Below are 16,112 nucleotides of genomic sequence, written 5' to 3' on the forward strand. Positions count from 1 at the left end.
TGACCAGGCAAGTATTTCAAGACTGCAGCAAACCAGTCACTTATTTCTTGGCCTGGCAACAAATGTCAGAACTCTGCAGGCAGGAGACACGTGATATGGCATCATTAGTGAGCCCCGGTGATGTCCCAGCCAATGCATCCCTGCCAGCCCAAGCCTGAGAAGTGTGATCTGATGGAAGTACAGATACTCCCTTACAATGCTAACAGGAAGCATATCTGATCTTAGGAAGAGAGCTACTCCTCTTTTGAGTTTGTTTATTACCATTGTAATGGTAAAGCTTACATTACCAGAATCTGAGTCTGGTCATGAAAAAGGAGATAGACCAAAGAGAATACAGTTGTCTATAAATTTCTAGAAATATCTTCTCCTTTCCATTTACACATCTCTTTTCAGCGTTTTCACAACACAGAGCTCATACTAATAATCCACCTCATGGACGCAACATTAAAAGAAAAACACATGCAGTCTTTTACATTCATCAGCATCCACATGCTACATTTCACAGTTCATTATCAAAGTCAATGTCCCACTCTAGAAAAATATCACAGCGAGGCACCTTTAATTTCCTTTCTATCTTTCTACGTTTGCTTTTCCCTTGAGCTTTCAGAAATAGCCAGATGGAACCAGCACTGGCACAGGTTAAAGCAAGGTGTGTTTTATAAATTGGAAACACAACAGCTTACAAGCCCTGAAAGTTACATGTGAAGGCAGATTTTCTGTGTCATCTTGAACTGCCAGAGCTGGAGAAGATGTAAACGACTCTACAATATTTCATTTGCTAACTTAGATACCCAAATTTGTCCTTGAATACATTTTTTTAAATGTAGATTTCTAAATGAGGAGACATATCTACCCTACACTTGGAGTGCAAAATAAGAGCTCACAGCAAACTGTTTGCACATTCAAACTTCTTGACCTCAACCTGTACGGGGCTAAAGCATGGCATGTAAATGCTTTGCACCATCTTCCCTTCCACAACAAAGGAAGAAGGGTAGCAATTTGGTTACCATAGCAGTTGCACATGAAGTTTCTTCTGTTGTTAAGGGAGCCCAGACACTTGCTGGCTTGTCCCTCGGCATACTCAGAAGGCCACAGCTCAGGTCCCAGGGCAGGATGAGGATTTGCTTGGCCAAGGGCTGGTCCCCAACGCCTGGCTCTGGTGATGAGCTGCTCATACCAGCCATCAGCCCCTAGCACTACCTCAACCTCTGCTTGACACAAGGTGCAGCCCCAGCAGCACTCCTGAGCTTTGCCCAAAGCCCCTAGGGGGTCACAAGCCAGGAGTCAGCCCCCCAGCATGGCTGTTGAAGTGCAAGCAAGGCAAGACCCAGGCAGCATTATTAATGCCTTGCTTTCTGACCCAATCACTCAAGAAAAGTGCTAAACTCCATTTAAAATGCAGAGTACTAGTAACTCCCGAGAGGAACAGAAATCTTACAAAGTGCAATTCCTGTACATTACACTCGGTAATAATTTCGGTATTGGATACACAGAAAGCATAGACTAATTCCCAGGTGAAAAAAATATGCAAGTGCTCTCTCAGATGATAGATGTGCATTCTTCTTATTTAGAGATAGGACATTACATTGTGTGTTTGATACACACTTCTCATGAGAATCTGCAAGACAGTCAGAGATTAAAAACAAACAAACAAACAGGTCAATGAATACATGTACCAAAAACACAAAGACAACTAGACATGCTGATTTCAGTCGCTTATGTCCTTGTCTAATCTAGTAACTGTTGTGAGACATACAATGAAAATAAAAAACATTTTCACACCTCAGTAGTAACAGGCCAATATTATGAAGGTTTATTAAAGAATCCTTGTTTTGTATTGAGGTCAAAATTTGGAAATGAGTTTGTATTTTACTGATGCCTGATTTGACTATGGATGCACAAAGATTAATGCAAAAATTCAAGATCTGACTGCAGGCAATTTAAGCTGAAACCTGGACAATTACAGGCAGACTGAAATAAATAAATAAGAAAGACGATTTCTTCCCTGCAAAACTTATCAGAAAATAAAAACTGCACTGGAATAGCAGAAGGAAAAAGATCATATCATTGCATCATCAAAGTCTAAAAAAATTATTTGACAATGAGTGGAAGCATTAGCAGCCTTCAGATCCACCACAGACTATAAATTACCGGAGGATATCTAATTCTCAGATACAGTCACTCAATGGTGAGGTTTCACACTGAAGCAAAACCCTTTTTTTCATTTTCATCCAGCTCACACAATATACTTGGCAGACTGAGCAACTCATGCATCACTTCTATGCAACTTACAGAAACAGTTTCTCATATAGGACATGACTAAGATCACGATTTGATTTCAGACTGTGATAACTTAGTGCAGCAGATGTTTGAAATGCAGTAAAATATTTGCCTTACAACAACAACCAAGGAATAGCAGAAAACACTCATGGTCTGCATTTGTGGGGAAAAAAAAAACAAAAACAAAAAACAGTAGCTTACAGAATAGGTACCTTTAACTAGGCAGCATAACCTGGCACCGCTTCAAAACAGCTTTATTTAAAATTTTCATAGGATGAATTCCCTCAGGTTTGAGAACAGACAGATGATTAAAATCTATGCAATTCTATTGATTTGACTGGAGTTGGAGTGGTAGAAGAGAATGGAGAATTTGGCTTATAAATTAGGGTCTGGGCAGAGAGAAGAAAACCTGTTTTTCTCATTAAAATTCATGAGTTTTCACTTTCTTACAAGCTATGCATTACCTGAAGGTAATGTCCTTCTTGCACCTACTAACCATGAGGGTGGATTTTAACCTGGAAGCATAAATTCAGTCAAAGAAAAATCTCTGCTTGCTTGCTTGCCTTAGTGTTCAAAAGATATAAACCTTTGTATTTTATAAAATGTTTTTTTTGTTTGTTTGTTTTACATTACTTTCCGAATGTAAGTTAACTAACTCTTAGAACATCTCTCAGTGAGCTAAATGTAATCTCCGTTCACCTGAGAGAGCAACCACAGCAGGAAGAAAGATATCAAACACTCTGAGAGAAGTAGCACCAGAAATAAGAAAGGCTGTTTTACTTTCTAGTTAATACAGTAATTAGTACTAGAAAGACATGAAATGCTGCATACAAGCTTAGTCACATTCAACATTATTAAACCTAAAATGTTCTGTTTCTGTGTTGTGTTTTTAGATTTAGTGCCTAGAGGAAAGTTCACTGCAGTCAATAAACAGAGCAGAGGAAATCTGAAACAACTTGTGGACTTGGCAGGTTTCCTCCCCAGTACCACAAGAACTGAGGAAATGAAAAGTGAGAGAATAAAGTCATAATATCTGTTAATAACTTTAGGTCTCAATTCATCAAAGCATTGAAATATAAGCTTGTATCTCCTTCTCTTCACCACAGAGACTGCTTTTTTTCTTGTTTATCTCGGTTCTGATCTTCATCTAGTTCTTTAGACACCACTACTAAATGGCAGCACATAGACAGTAACAGACTTCAGAAGACCTGAACCACTCTCCTGAGTTGTTTTCTCTTTTTTTTCTTGACTTGAGTAGCAAAGCTGGAAGTGCTGAATAGCTTGAAAACCACTTGGTCAGTTACTGATGCATTATAGCGAAAAAAATTTAAAAGGGGGGGGGGGGGAAGGGGGGCTTTTTCATATACAAATGTGTGATTTTTTTTTCAATAAATTATTTAAAAGTAATTCTTAAATATACTCAGCAGTGTTTGAGTTATAAACTTCAGCCTATTATCTGTTTTGTTTTATATTTGTCTGTTTTTAATACAAGGTGAGGAGCATGAACAAACCAAAAGTCTCCTATTTCTGCCTGCACAGGGAAGAATTTTTGAAAATGCTTATGGGGTAGTAATTTCAAGAGCACTGAATGCTGACCTAATTCAATATTGGCTCAATGGAGATTTCATTATTCATATAAATAAAAACAGTGTTTTTTGGAAGTCCTTGCCCTATGCATCATCAGATGTTCACCCTTCACTATCCTCCTCACATATATAAGTCTCATACTCAGATAGAACCGCTTTAATATACTGATAGTGCAACAGTATCTTATAACCACAGAAGACTTGTTTCAAGTCACTTCAATGTTCATTTTAGTTTCCAGCACATTCAAAGCCCAGTCCTTTAAAGCTGATCAACATATGATCTTCAGAATTGAAGTCCACACTTGAGGAGCCCTCACAGAACTGACAAAAGACACTCAGGATAGAGGAGACGCTGAGCAGGCAGAGCTGCAACTAACATCTTTTTTTCTTGCCAGTGCCACACACTCCATACCATCTGCTGAAACTGCAATTCAAGAGGCAGCACTCAACACGCATGTTTGCAGGAGCCCTGCCAGACTACTCCAAAACAGCTTTATCCTATAAAGTGGACGTCTTCTGTCAGATTTGCTGAGCACACTAAATGCTATGAGTATTTAAAAGGAAAACCTGCACTCTTGAAAAAAAAAAAAGGGGGGGGGAGCATTTATTTTCAATGTAGGGATAAATAAAGCTATCAAGCATTTTCTACAAATATATATATATACACACATATGCAGAGAAGAAAAAGAAGATGAGCTTATAGCACTCTTGCAGCACAGTGAGATCCTGCTCTTGAGATCTCCAAGAGACTCAAATCTGGGTCTCAGTCCTCCAGATGACATTTTTACAATCAAAATCTCCGTTCCTCTGTGCATCTGCTTTTAGTGAAATGTTTCCTTTACTATAAAGGTAATCAAACAAAAACAAAGCTTCTCATAGAATATGTAGATTTCCTAGCTTCTTGTTAAGAATTTAGTTTAAAATACATCATGCCTCCGTAATTGCCCCTTCCAATAAGCAGAAAATGAGGCAACTCATCTTTGCTATGGGCCCCACCTGAGCAAAACAATTCATTGAATGTACAACTAGAAATCACCATGAACTATTCAAAAGATACTTTCATGTTTTATTGAACAGAGGCTTATTCATAAACCCAGAGAACAATTATTTGTGGTGCTGCTTTCTTAAGCAGCTTTGGATTCACTCACAACAGTTTTATCTAGTCTAAAAGAAACTTGAAAGGTGAAGACACCAAACAACACGGCAAATTCTAGGTGGTTTGTGTGCTACTGTTTAATTTGCCTTAGAGGAACCAAAATAGGGTAAATATTCATCTCAACAAAATGCTGACCAACTCAACAGCAGCAGGGAGTACCTGGGGATTATGTTAAGATGCTGTTTTAATAGGAACTTCTGAGACTTGCCAGGGATCAAAAGTGTTTCGGGGTGAGAAGCAGGCTGGTTTCCAGATGGATCCTTTCCAGCAAGCCCAGCACTTCTGGCTGTGAAGAAGAAGAACGGTAACCTTGCAGTCCTCTAGGACCTGCTCTGCAATGGCACTTGCTGAATTGCATCCACAGTAGATCCAAATGGAGCCGCTCCAGTGACTGCCCAGCACCAGCCGCAGGCAGCAGTCCATGCTGTCCTGACCATACCTGCCGACTCACACAGGTGAGGACTACTTGCTGAACACCGCTGGCTGCTGAACTCAACGCTCAGCTGAACTCCTCAGGCCAGGCTGGTCTCATCTGTGCAGGCTGTGGGGAGCAGGTCTCTGCTTCCCATCAGTAGACGCCCAACAAAGCCACAGCAATATACGCTTATAAGTGAACTGTGTGGCACTGGCAAAAAAAAATCCTTATGTCTTGCCTTTCACCACTTAGCCTTACAAACACAGTTGGGGTGTTTTCACAATCCTATGGAGACCTCAGTAAATGCAGCCCATGTTCAGGAAAAGCATGAATCACCACCTGGAGGTGCCCATCTCTCTCCTGACTGCAGAGAACCCACGCAACCATTTTCAATTAAGAACTTTTTTTTTTTTTTAACCTCTTTTTTTTACAGCTGAAAAGACAGAGCGAGATTCATTTTTAAGTCTATGCACTAAGCTAAAGAGGCTGAATACATTAGGGCTCAGCCTGTTGTAATAAAAAAATGAAGGAAATGAATAATCTGGTAGGAATAAGTAACTGTTTAACTTCTCGTTGCTGCCAAGGAAATATCAGCTAGGGAGAATAGGTTATGTCTCCTATTGGGTATTTATATTTCCTTTAGAAAAATGAGTTTGCTGATATTTAACAAACAGGCCACTAGGTCTAATTGTTCTGTTCAAAAACTACTAAACAGTCAAACACATGATAAATTCCAAATGACAAATTCTGGGAATTCACGGAACAGAAGTTATTCTACAATTGGTAAGAAAAACACAGCCTTCTTCCATTCTCTTTTTGTTCACCAGTGATAGAATTATCACCACCTAACAGAAGTCATATTTGCAATTTGCAGCTAACTCTCGTTGTCTCGATCACTTTTGAAGAAAACATGGTTCAAAATGACAAAGTATATTAGCTAACTTCATGGCTGATTTTTTTAATCACACTTCTAAGCCCAATGAGGATGGTCAGCAGGAAGGAGATGGCAAAGAGGTCCTTTAGGATGACCTGGGGCATAAATACAAGCCAAGATGATCCCAGATGGAGGTCTGAAGGGAACACATGATATTAGATGCAGATCCCATTACAGAGGTCACAGCACACCAGTGCAGCCACAGCCACCAGAACATCCCCTAAATAGCCACAGAGCAGGGGACTGGGCATTTCTGGACAAGGTTTGATGTTGTTGTTTTTTTAGTAAGAATCATCATCTAACAGAAATCTCACCGTATCCTTTCAAGGAGATGGTGACTTAGGATAATAGTCCATTATACTTTTGTTTCAAGGGGAATGGAAGGAGAGAGGAGAAAGATGGATTCTTTGCCATCATACTTCCATTGTATTTCCTTTTCTGTTTAATAATTTTCCCTATCTCATAGTAATAGCTGCCATCGCATTTTGCTTTGCTGCCATCCTGCAGAAAACCTTAGGTAGGTCATAGGTAGTCCATTTTTCACAGTCATTAACAAAACAAAGTGTTCTGAAGTTGCTTAGAACTGGGGATCTTTATCAAAAATTACTACAGTCCAATTTGTTACACCACTGATGTGATCTTCATTTTTTCCATCCTCATCATCCAGCTCTTCAGGAACTGCTTACATTTTGTATAACCTAGACTTGTTCCAACACTTACTAATCTGTCAGGCTAAAGAAGAGAACCAAAGCAGGCAGCAAATGGTGAGATAGCATTCACCTCCTTCACCGTCCTCATTTCTAGATCAAAAGTTTCCTCACTCCTATTCTCATTGTTAATGAGGGGATAGAGTGAGCCAAATATTAAACCAGTTCCATGAATATGTATGGAGGATTTTATGCAACTACCACAGTACAGAGATTCAGTTTAAAACAGCAGATTCTTTGCTTAGCTTCAGTTTCCACAAAGATGCAAACTCAGCAGTGAATATTACAACAGATGAGGGGAAATGGCCTCAAGTTGCACCAGGGGAGGTTTAGGTCAGATATTAGGAGAAATTTCTTTTCTCAAAGGGTTGTATAGCACTGCAACAGGCTGCCCAGGGAAGTGGTTGAGTTACCATCCCTGGAGGTCTTCAAGAAATGTGTAGATATAGAACTTAGTAGAGTGGTTTAGTGGTGGGCTTTAGTACTTGGTTAAAGGTTGGGCTAGATATCTTAAGAGGTCTTTTCCAGCCTGAACGATTCTATGATTCTGTGACACCACTCCGATGTCACAGGTGAAACAAACAGTGAAAGTATTTGAGTCAAAAAAAAAAAAAGGCCAATATTTATATATTCTAGAGAAGTTAAGCTGTAACAAAGGCTTGGACCTTTGACTTTTGTAGTTGTTTCACCCCAAACTTGATAATTTTCATATCAGCAAAAATACAGAAATACAGCATTCACGAAGAAGAGTCCTTTAAATTTTAGAAAGGTCTGTGCAAAATTTATAAATATTTTTATTCTCATGACCACATATAATCATTTTCTATGATTTTAGTCTGCTGGATTATCTGTTTTAGAGTGAGCTTCAGAATATTCATAATAAACAGAAAGGAGGAGTTTTACATAGATTTAGAACAAGTTTATACATTGGCCTTATGTTACTCAAAAACATACATGTACCCAAAAAGATTATGCCTAGAGTGATTTCCGTGCCAAATATCCCCCATGCACAGTTCTTGTAAAGGGATTTAATTCATTCATCTTACAAACAGGTGGCAGTACTTCCTATGCAGAGCAATGATTCCAACATTTCTGTATCTTGGCACCTCTATGATAAAATTAATAACTAAGAACCTTAACAAATTGTTTGGCAAGCCCAAACTAGTTTTCATTGAAGATGAATTGCAGTAGCTTTTAACCTGGCACAGACTTGTGCAGCTCTAGCTACACTACCAGAGAAATTCAGCGGCTAGTAGTAGAAATAAAGGCGCTAGAGCGGGGAATTTCAACAACAAAATTAAGATTTCAATTCACTTCAAGGAAAATTCACTTGAAGGCAAGGCTGGATGGGGCCTTGGCCAACCTGATCTAGTGGGTGGCATCCCTCCCTGCCTATGGCAGGGGCGTTGGAGTTAGATGATCTTTAAGGTCCCTTCCTACCCAAGCCATTCTATGATTCTATGAAAATATAGCAACACAAGACTTAAGGGCCTATCAATCAATAGGAAAATGCCAGAAGAATATAATTACTCTGTCCAAAGTTTGCTATAATTGTAAGATGCTGATTTCTCTTCGTTTATGCCTATGTTAGCCTCCTGGGTCTGACTGCACCTGTGCTTGAACAGAAGTACAGTCTTATCCTGTGGTGTAGCCTTCCTCCCAAAATGGGATACTATTTCAATCCCTTACATGTAATTCCACATTTCATATCAATGATCCTGTACACATGACCCACTTCTCCTAGACTTAAGCCAGGTAAGTCTCACCCTAAGCAACAGAAAGGGTGCAGTGCATTAACTCCAAGATTTTTGTCAGGCAGCTACTACTCTCACATTCCCAGATGTTTTCTCATTTTTGCTGTGACTGCTCTTGCCACAAAATGCTTACAGTACCCTCCTGTATCCCATTTTTACTTGTAGGGTAAAAGCCTACTTGCTGGCCAGTGTCTGCATGGATTGACAAATCAACCAACTAAAATAGGTATTTTTTGAGCTCACACTGTAGACTTGCTCTCAAAAGGGACATTTATTTTTGATTCTCTTCTTTCCTAAGTTGACAGTTTTCTGAAAGTTACAGAAAATTATTTATCCTTGAAGCCTTTACTTCCCTAATAAATAAGGTTGTCATTTTAAGATGCAGTTATATTCACTACAGGTAAATGCAAATACAGAGAGAATTATTGATTTCTGCAACACCAGCCACACTTACCACACACAGCTTGGGTCTCTTCTGTCTCCATGATTTTTTTAAACCTATCATCTTGCAAACCTCGGTATTGCAGACATCAAAAGAGACTCACAAAGACCACAGGCTACAGGTTCAGTCTGCTTCAGTCTTACAGAGACGGGGAATAAAACAGCCCCAGATACCCAGGGCACTGGCTGCACATAAACAATACAGATGTTATGAAATACTGCACTGAGTATGAAGTCATTCCTATGAAAATCCTCACTTCCTCTTCTTCTACTACTCAGATTATTTTCCCAGAACATAGGAAAAAAAGATTTCCAAAGTGCTGGATAACCATCAGAGAGGTTCGGAACTGAATTCCCAAGCACTGGTACAAATGCCAAACGATGACCAGCAGAGGGGCAGTTCTCACTACTCTCCTCATTCCCCTGCAACCCCAAGGAAATACCGTCATCCTTCTGAAGTGCCATCTTAAAACACCACATTTTGACAGTTGTTCTCACAGATAACATCTTTAAAGCACCAGGAAGTGCAACGCTTGATACATCTAATAAAAACCATATAGGCACCTGTTCTTCAAGAAAGGCAGCTCAGTAAAAATTTGCCAGTAAAGAAAATATTCTGCTTTCAAATCCTTTCTCGCTGAGTATCCACATTATAGATAAGATAAACATAACCCAAGTGAATGAATTATCAAATGATATTGGTCTGTTAACTGTACTTTTAAAAAAGCATAAGCAAAAGTGGACAGTAATAAAACGGGTTATAGAAGCACATTCAGATTTTATCAGAACAATCTCCAAAACCGCATTTAATCCAAACCTCCACTTTGCAGTTTAGAACTGCACTGTAATCCTGTGGAACAATGCCCACTATATGCTTGGAATATTCATATTTAGAAAAATTTTATTCTGAAACATTTAAAAAGCAAAACAGTAATTTTGTTTGTTTGTTTCAGTGTCCTACATAGTCAAATTATTCATATCTAAAGAAGAACCAAGGTTTTTGCTCTTTTTTTTTTTAATTATATCTATATAACTTGCAGCTGGTAGTCTACAAAGAGAGAGGTTGTTAACATATGATAGGACATATCCCCCAAAACACTAGCATTTTGGAGCTAAAACAGGTAGCAGAGGAAATTGTTGTGGAAACCTGATGACAGTTTTGTTGTTTCAACACTTTGACTAGAATTTCAGCTTCTAATGATAGAAGTAGAAGAAAGAGAACATTAGTTCGGATTTTAAAGTTAATGGTGATAACGTCTTGCAGCTGAAATCGCACTGTGGACTGAGCTGGTTTTCTCTTCTTGTCCTACAGTGCTAAACCAAAGCAAACAAACCAAAAGATTTCTCATTTACATGGCAATAGGATCATCCGCTGTCCAAGTAATACCCAAAAATAAAACAGTCCTTTAAGCGCTGCACTGACCGGAGCAGCCGGAGTGCAATGTGCACACTTATGTAACTCACTGATTGCAAAGAGAAAGGCAGCAGCATTACGTAAGTGCCTGCCTTTTCCTTGTGTGTTTCTTTTTTGTTTGTTTGTTTTTTGTTTTTTTTCTTTCTGGCTATGTATTTTTTCAGTGCTCCCAAAAGCTGTTTTATTTTTCAGACTCTGTTTAGCAAGACACAATCTTGCAAGAAAAGTACAAGTCTTTAAGGCTAATGTTACAATCCAAACAGAAGAGCTAGTTGCACAATGAGAAAGGATTTTCAAAGTTTCAGCTCATTTTAAATGACACATTCATTTCTGCAGTTTTTCTGCTATAAGCACACGGAGAACCTCATTCTGCATTCCACTAAACACCTCATATCCCCTTGATATTCAGTGAACATCTGGAGCCCAAATGAATACAGAATTAATCCCAAAGGCTGGACAGCAAAACAGGCCAGGAACAATCCCTGCTACAAAAGTCACTGTGGAAATCTTGCAGCAGGTCAACTGAAATCTGATTGCACTTCACCTCTGTTTTTGTAACACAAGTTTTATTTTCAAACCAATTTCCCTTAGTCAGCTCTTGCCCGTAGCATAGCATTAGCTTAGCTAAAAGTGCAATGACCTAAACTATCCTGATAAAGCCTACAACAGGGAGGTACATCCATTCTCAGTAGCAGGGCATTCCCAGGACATTTTTCTACCAGATTCTTGACACCCTTCACTCTCTGAAGTTTTTGGAGGAGTTGATGGTACTCAGCTCCTCTGGCTTTCACACCTTTCCCCTTTCTTCCACTGGAAAACAAAAATAAAATGGAAAAAGAAAGAAACAAAGAAATTTGACAACACACACACTTTCCTCTATAGCCACCCCTGCCCCCCACCCCACTCCACACACACAGAGGAAAATAAAGAAAAAAAAAAAAGGAAGTTGTATGAGGAGCCAGTCTGGAATGAAATGGATTTTTGTACAGACAGTCATATTTGGCACTGTCAGCAAAAGCTTGTGGGTGGCCCTGTTTCCCTCCGAGCCTTAATGCCCTTTTTACACTGGTCATTTAAAAATATCACCCAGAAAGTTCAGCTGTGTCGCTTATGACATTATTTTCACAATACTGCTGAATGGACTTGATGGAGAGATTTGTTTCCCCCCACCCCAGTTCCACAAAACACTATACAATAAGGACGTATTCCATTTGGCCTTCAAGTAGCATTTGTATGGTCCATGCAGATCTGTGATTATCTTCCCTTTAAAAAAAATCAACAGAAAAACAGAACTCTCTGTTGGAGAGCATGGAAATTAAAAACTATTGGATCTTCCAAACTGACTGCTACAATCCTTAGGCAGAAGACGGGACTAAAGGGTCCTCACATTGTTCTAGCTGCATTCTCAGTACACCACTTTTATGAAGGAACCAGAGCTGTAGAAATTCCTCCGGCATGGCATGAAATCCAGAATCAGGCAAGACATTGTCATAGTAATGATGGCTAATAAACTTCCCGTGCAGGTCCACTGAGAACGGCCAGAAGCCATAAATTGTTACTTCTTCACACAGACCAAGGGCGGCACTGACTAGGAAAAGTCCTGTGGAAAGCCGTTTGGCATGGATACCTTTGCTCTTCCAGAACTTGCCAATGTCACGCAGGAAATTGGGGTTGGCAAAAAGCACCGCCTGCTTGGCACCAAAGTCCTCCAGGGTGTAGTAGACACGTAGGGAGGGTCCTGTCCCTGTCTTCATCGAGAAGGCTGGCATGTAGATGTAGCTGTGATTATACACCTTCACGCTGTCCACAAATGCTTTTCGAGACCAAAGCAGATTCTGGAACCTGTAAAACAAGAGAGAAAAGCATGTTGATAACACAAAACTTTTTCTGCTTGTTTCAAAATCCAGCTACGAGCTGCTCTTCATACACAGATTTGTAGTTCATTGCACATCTTTCCTGAACCCAGAGAAGGTCCTGACAAAATTGAGTAATTTGTTTAGTCCAGAAACAGTATTTTATCAAGAATATAACCTTTCCTTGCCATATACTTCTGGACATACCAAGATGCACAAGACATCTGGCAGGAAACTGTAGACTGTGCACACACACCAAGGCCTTCACTGATGTTTGACACTAAATAAACCACCTTCAGTAAAATATTAAAGTACCCTGAATAGGCACCATTGGAAGTAACTGACAGAGTTGTCACCAGAGTGACAGGTAAAATCCAATACCTAAAGCACAAACTTGTTAAGTAACCAGAGCATTTGCTGTCCTGAGGTGCGGGCTATGCTGGAGAATACCTCTGCATGAGAAATTCACTATGATTCACCCTTGATTACCTGCTTCCTCTCCAGAATCCATGTACTCTTCAAAGCACAGGTAGGTCATGATACACGGGTTTGAATAGGATGCCAGACGACCACAACAAGCACCAGATAAAATTACAGCTGATGCAATTGCCAACAAAAAATACAGCTTCAACAGCATAGAAATGTCTCATGAACACCTCAGGTTCTTAGAAGTCTTTGCTCTGGCAGCAAACTCAAAATATTTGTAGTAAGTGAAAAAGGTTTTGTTGACATTTTCAAAGTGCAATATTTGGTCTCCTGATTTGCCACAAGTTCCTTCAGGTAGAATTAAAGTAGATCTGTTCTGAAGCAAACCCTCTGAGATCTGCATGGATCTTCATTACTAACTGTTCTTCCCTACAGACCAGCTCCTACTGCATTAAGCAGCTAACTTAACAAAGCCCCTTCAAAGAAATTGATTCAACCTGAATATACAAAACAAATAATAATAATAAATTAAATAATAATAACAATAATAATAATAATAATAATTTCATAACATTGAATTTGGCATTCTTTTCTGTAGAAAGAGATAAGATAAGTAGAAGGCCAGCCAAGACCAAAGTGCCCCGGCAAAAATTCATTGTCTGGCTCTGCCTTCTTGTATGGGCCCTCTCAGACCTTTAACTAAGCATTCCCCCAAATAGCATTTACCATAAGAGCAGCAGAACACCTTGTCAAATCATCAGTTCTAGGAGTTGGGCCAATCCTAGCAAAGCTGTTCCATTGTCATCAGGACACACAGTCACCGAAGTGGAAAATAATCTCTAGCTTAATATTTTCAATATTCACTTATACACTCAGACCATGTCCTAATAACTCTCTAATTGTTTATAAAAGGTAGAATAGGGTCTGTAGCAGGCTTTCGGAGTATCACTCTCCATGATGCGGGGAGCCCACTGGGCGGTGGGAGATGCAGGTTCAAACTTCCTTTCACAACTCAGGGAACTTGAGCACACAACTCCCACTGTCTTGAAGCAATGGGGTCCTTTCTCCTTGGTGGAGGGGAAAACAGACAGCCCCTCTGCCAGTCCTGGAAGCTGGTTTCATCATGTCCTTTCCCACTTACAGCTGGTTAACAACTTTCACTTCAGATGGCAAATAGATATGGTTATTCTAAAGCTGCATTATTCAGCAAATTTACTATTCTCAGAAAAGCACTGTGCATCTCGAAGATGGATACATTTAAAATGCTCAGATACAGTCATAGGACAGGGACTGTCTCTGAATATTCATTTGCCATCATTGCCACAACACATTTGCATTTATTCTACATGAATTTCCCAAAATACCTTAGAAGTAACAAGAAGTGAATGGCACTGCTATGATAATGGTGCATAGGGGGGAATTCATGCAGGAGGGATGGCATTTGTCGCGTAATTGCAGGCCGCCCTTCAGGAATACCGCTTCCTGGAAAACCGTGCCTTTTTCAAGTGATCTAGATTGCCACATCGGCAGGCGTCATGCCCAGTTCAACAGATGGACATTACACAGGCGGCCAGGAGCCCATGCACAAGCATAAAATATGCTGATTATGGCTTGTCTGATAGCCTAAAACAGCCAAAAAGCTGCTGCCCATCTTGCGCTCCTCATGAGGGGAGATATCAGAAGCAAATGATATTTTCTGTTCCCCGTTTGTAAAAATAGGAGCTCTGTCCAGCTTTCTGACTTTTCACAGGCTGCTTAGAGACTGAGAAATCTGGGGACAAATGCTACACATTGAGAAGTTTTAAGATACTGTACTTGAAGCTCAAGCACATTTTCCTTTAATAACCAATGCAGACAGAGGGTCCTGCAGGCAATCCCATTCCAGCAGTGGCTTTTGGGGCACAATACCACATCCTTCTCAGCCGACAGCGAGGAAAGAGAGACCAGAAGGGCTTTTCCTCTGCATCTGATCAGCTCTGAGGCGTATGCGTGAATGTGATGATATGGTTTCTTCCTGCTTGACCTGGCATGAATGGTACAGTCCTCACATCCGGATGGGCACACAGACACCCTCCCTTGTGCCAATCCTTGCCTGGCCACTGGTTCCTAGTCAGTGTTTCATAGAATCACAGGAGGGTTGAGGTTGGAAAGGGCCTGTGGAGGCCGTCTGGTCCAACCCCTGCTCAAGCTGGGCCACCCAGAGCAGGCTGCCCAGGACCACGTCCAGGTGGCTTTTGAAGATCTCCACGGAGGAAGGCTCCACAGCCTCTCTGGGCAATCTGTGCCTGTGCTCCCTCCCCCAGACAGCACAGCAGTGCTGCCTGGTGTTTAGGTGGAACCTCCTGTGCTCCAGTTTGTGCCCATTGCCTCTTGCCCTGGCGGTGGGCACCACTGAGAAGAGCCTGGTTCCATCTTCACTGCATCCTCCCTTCAGATATTTACGCACACTGATAAGAACCCTCTGAGCCTCCTCTTCTCCAGGTTGAACAGTCCCAGCTCTCTCAGCCTCTTCTCATAGGAGAGGTGCTCCAGTCTCTTCATTGCCTTGGTGCTTCTCTGTTCAACTTCCAGTCCATGTCTGCTTGCCTCTGTCTTACATGTTTTGAACATTCAGTATTCTCAGTGGCAGCTGTGCAGTTCCTCTGCATTCATGGGTCTTCAAAATAAACCTGTCAAATGATCCAGCCCCTTGTGCAAGAGTGCATCTCAGACGACAACTTGGCTCTGAGCAAGAAGCAGTGAAAACTGCTTTCAAAGTCATCCTCTGACCTTCTGCAGTCAAGCTCCTACAAATGCATGGCAGGTTGCCAACATTTAGATAAAACTGGAGCTGGAATCTCCCGAGCCCTGAGCAGCACCTGAAGAAGACAAGAGCTGTTCAGAAATTTGCAGTAATGTGTCCCGGCAGCTTGACGGCAGCCCAGAGAGGCGACAATGACTGTGAACAGTGGTGAAAGCAGATCACAGCTTGCTCAGCCTGGGCGCCTCCCTTCCGCTACACGCAGTAATGGCCAGAGAGCACATGAAATCCTCAGCAACACATTTTCGCTGTCAGGTCCATATGACAGATCAACTTAAAAAGCACAACTTGCAACAGGCACATGTAGGCACAGCTGCATAGATATAAGAAAAACAAATTCCTTTAT

The 16,112-nt window shown here is 40.7% G+C and overlaps 1 protein-coding gene across 3 annotated transcripts in view; it reads right to left on the reverse strand.

Annotated features, from left to right (window-relative positions):
• Window positions 1-752: 752 nt before the first annotated feature.
• The window catches only part of ST8SIA1 (ST8 alpha-N-acetyl-neuraminide alpha-2,8-sialyltransferase 1), a 148,041-nt gene continuing 132,681 nt past the window's right edge, over window positions 753-16,112 (reverse strand). For all 3 annotated transcript variants that reach the window (XM_048053923.2, XM_013184619.3, XM_067000732.1), the window contains one exon: window positions 753-12,529. In XM_048053923.2, the coding sequence (XP_047909880.2) occupies window positions 12,043-12,529 (487 nt within the window). In that variant the 3' untranslated portion in view covers window positions 753-12,042. The remainder of the gene's footprint in view (window positions 12,530-16,112) is intronic.

The sequence above is a fragment of the Anser cygnoides genome, chromosome 1, assembly GCF_040182565.1.
Source record: "Anser cygnoides isolate HZ-2024a breed goose chromosome 1, Taihu_goose_T2T_genome, whole genome shotgun sequence".
Classification (NCBI taxonomy): Eukaryota; Metazoa; Chordata; class Aves; order Anseriformes; family Anatidae; genus Anser; species Anser cygnoides.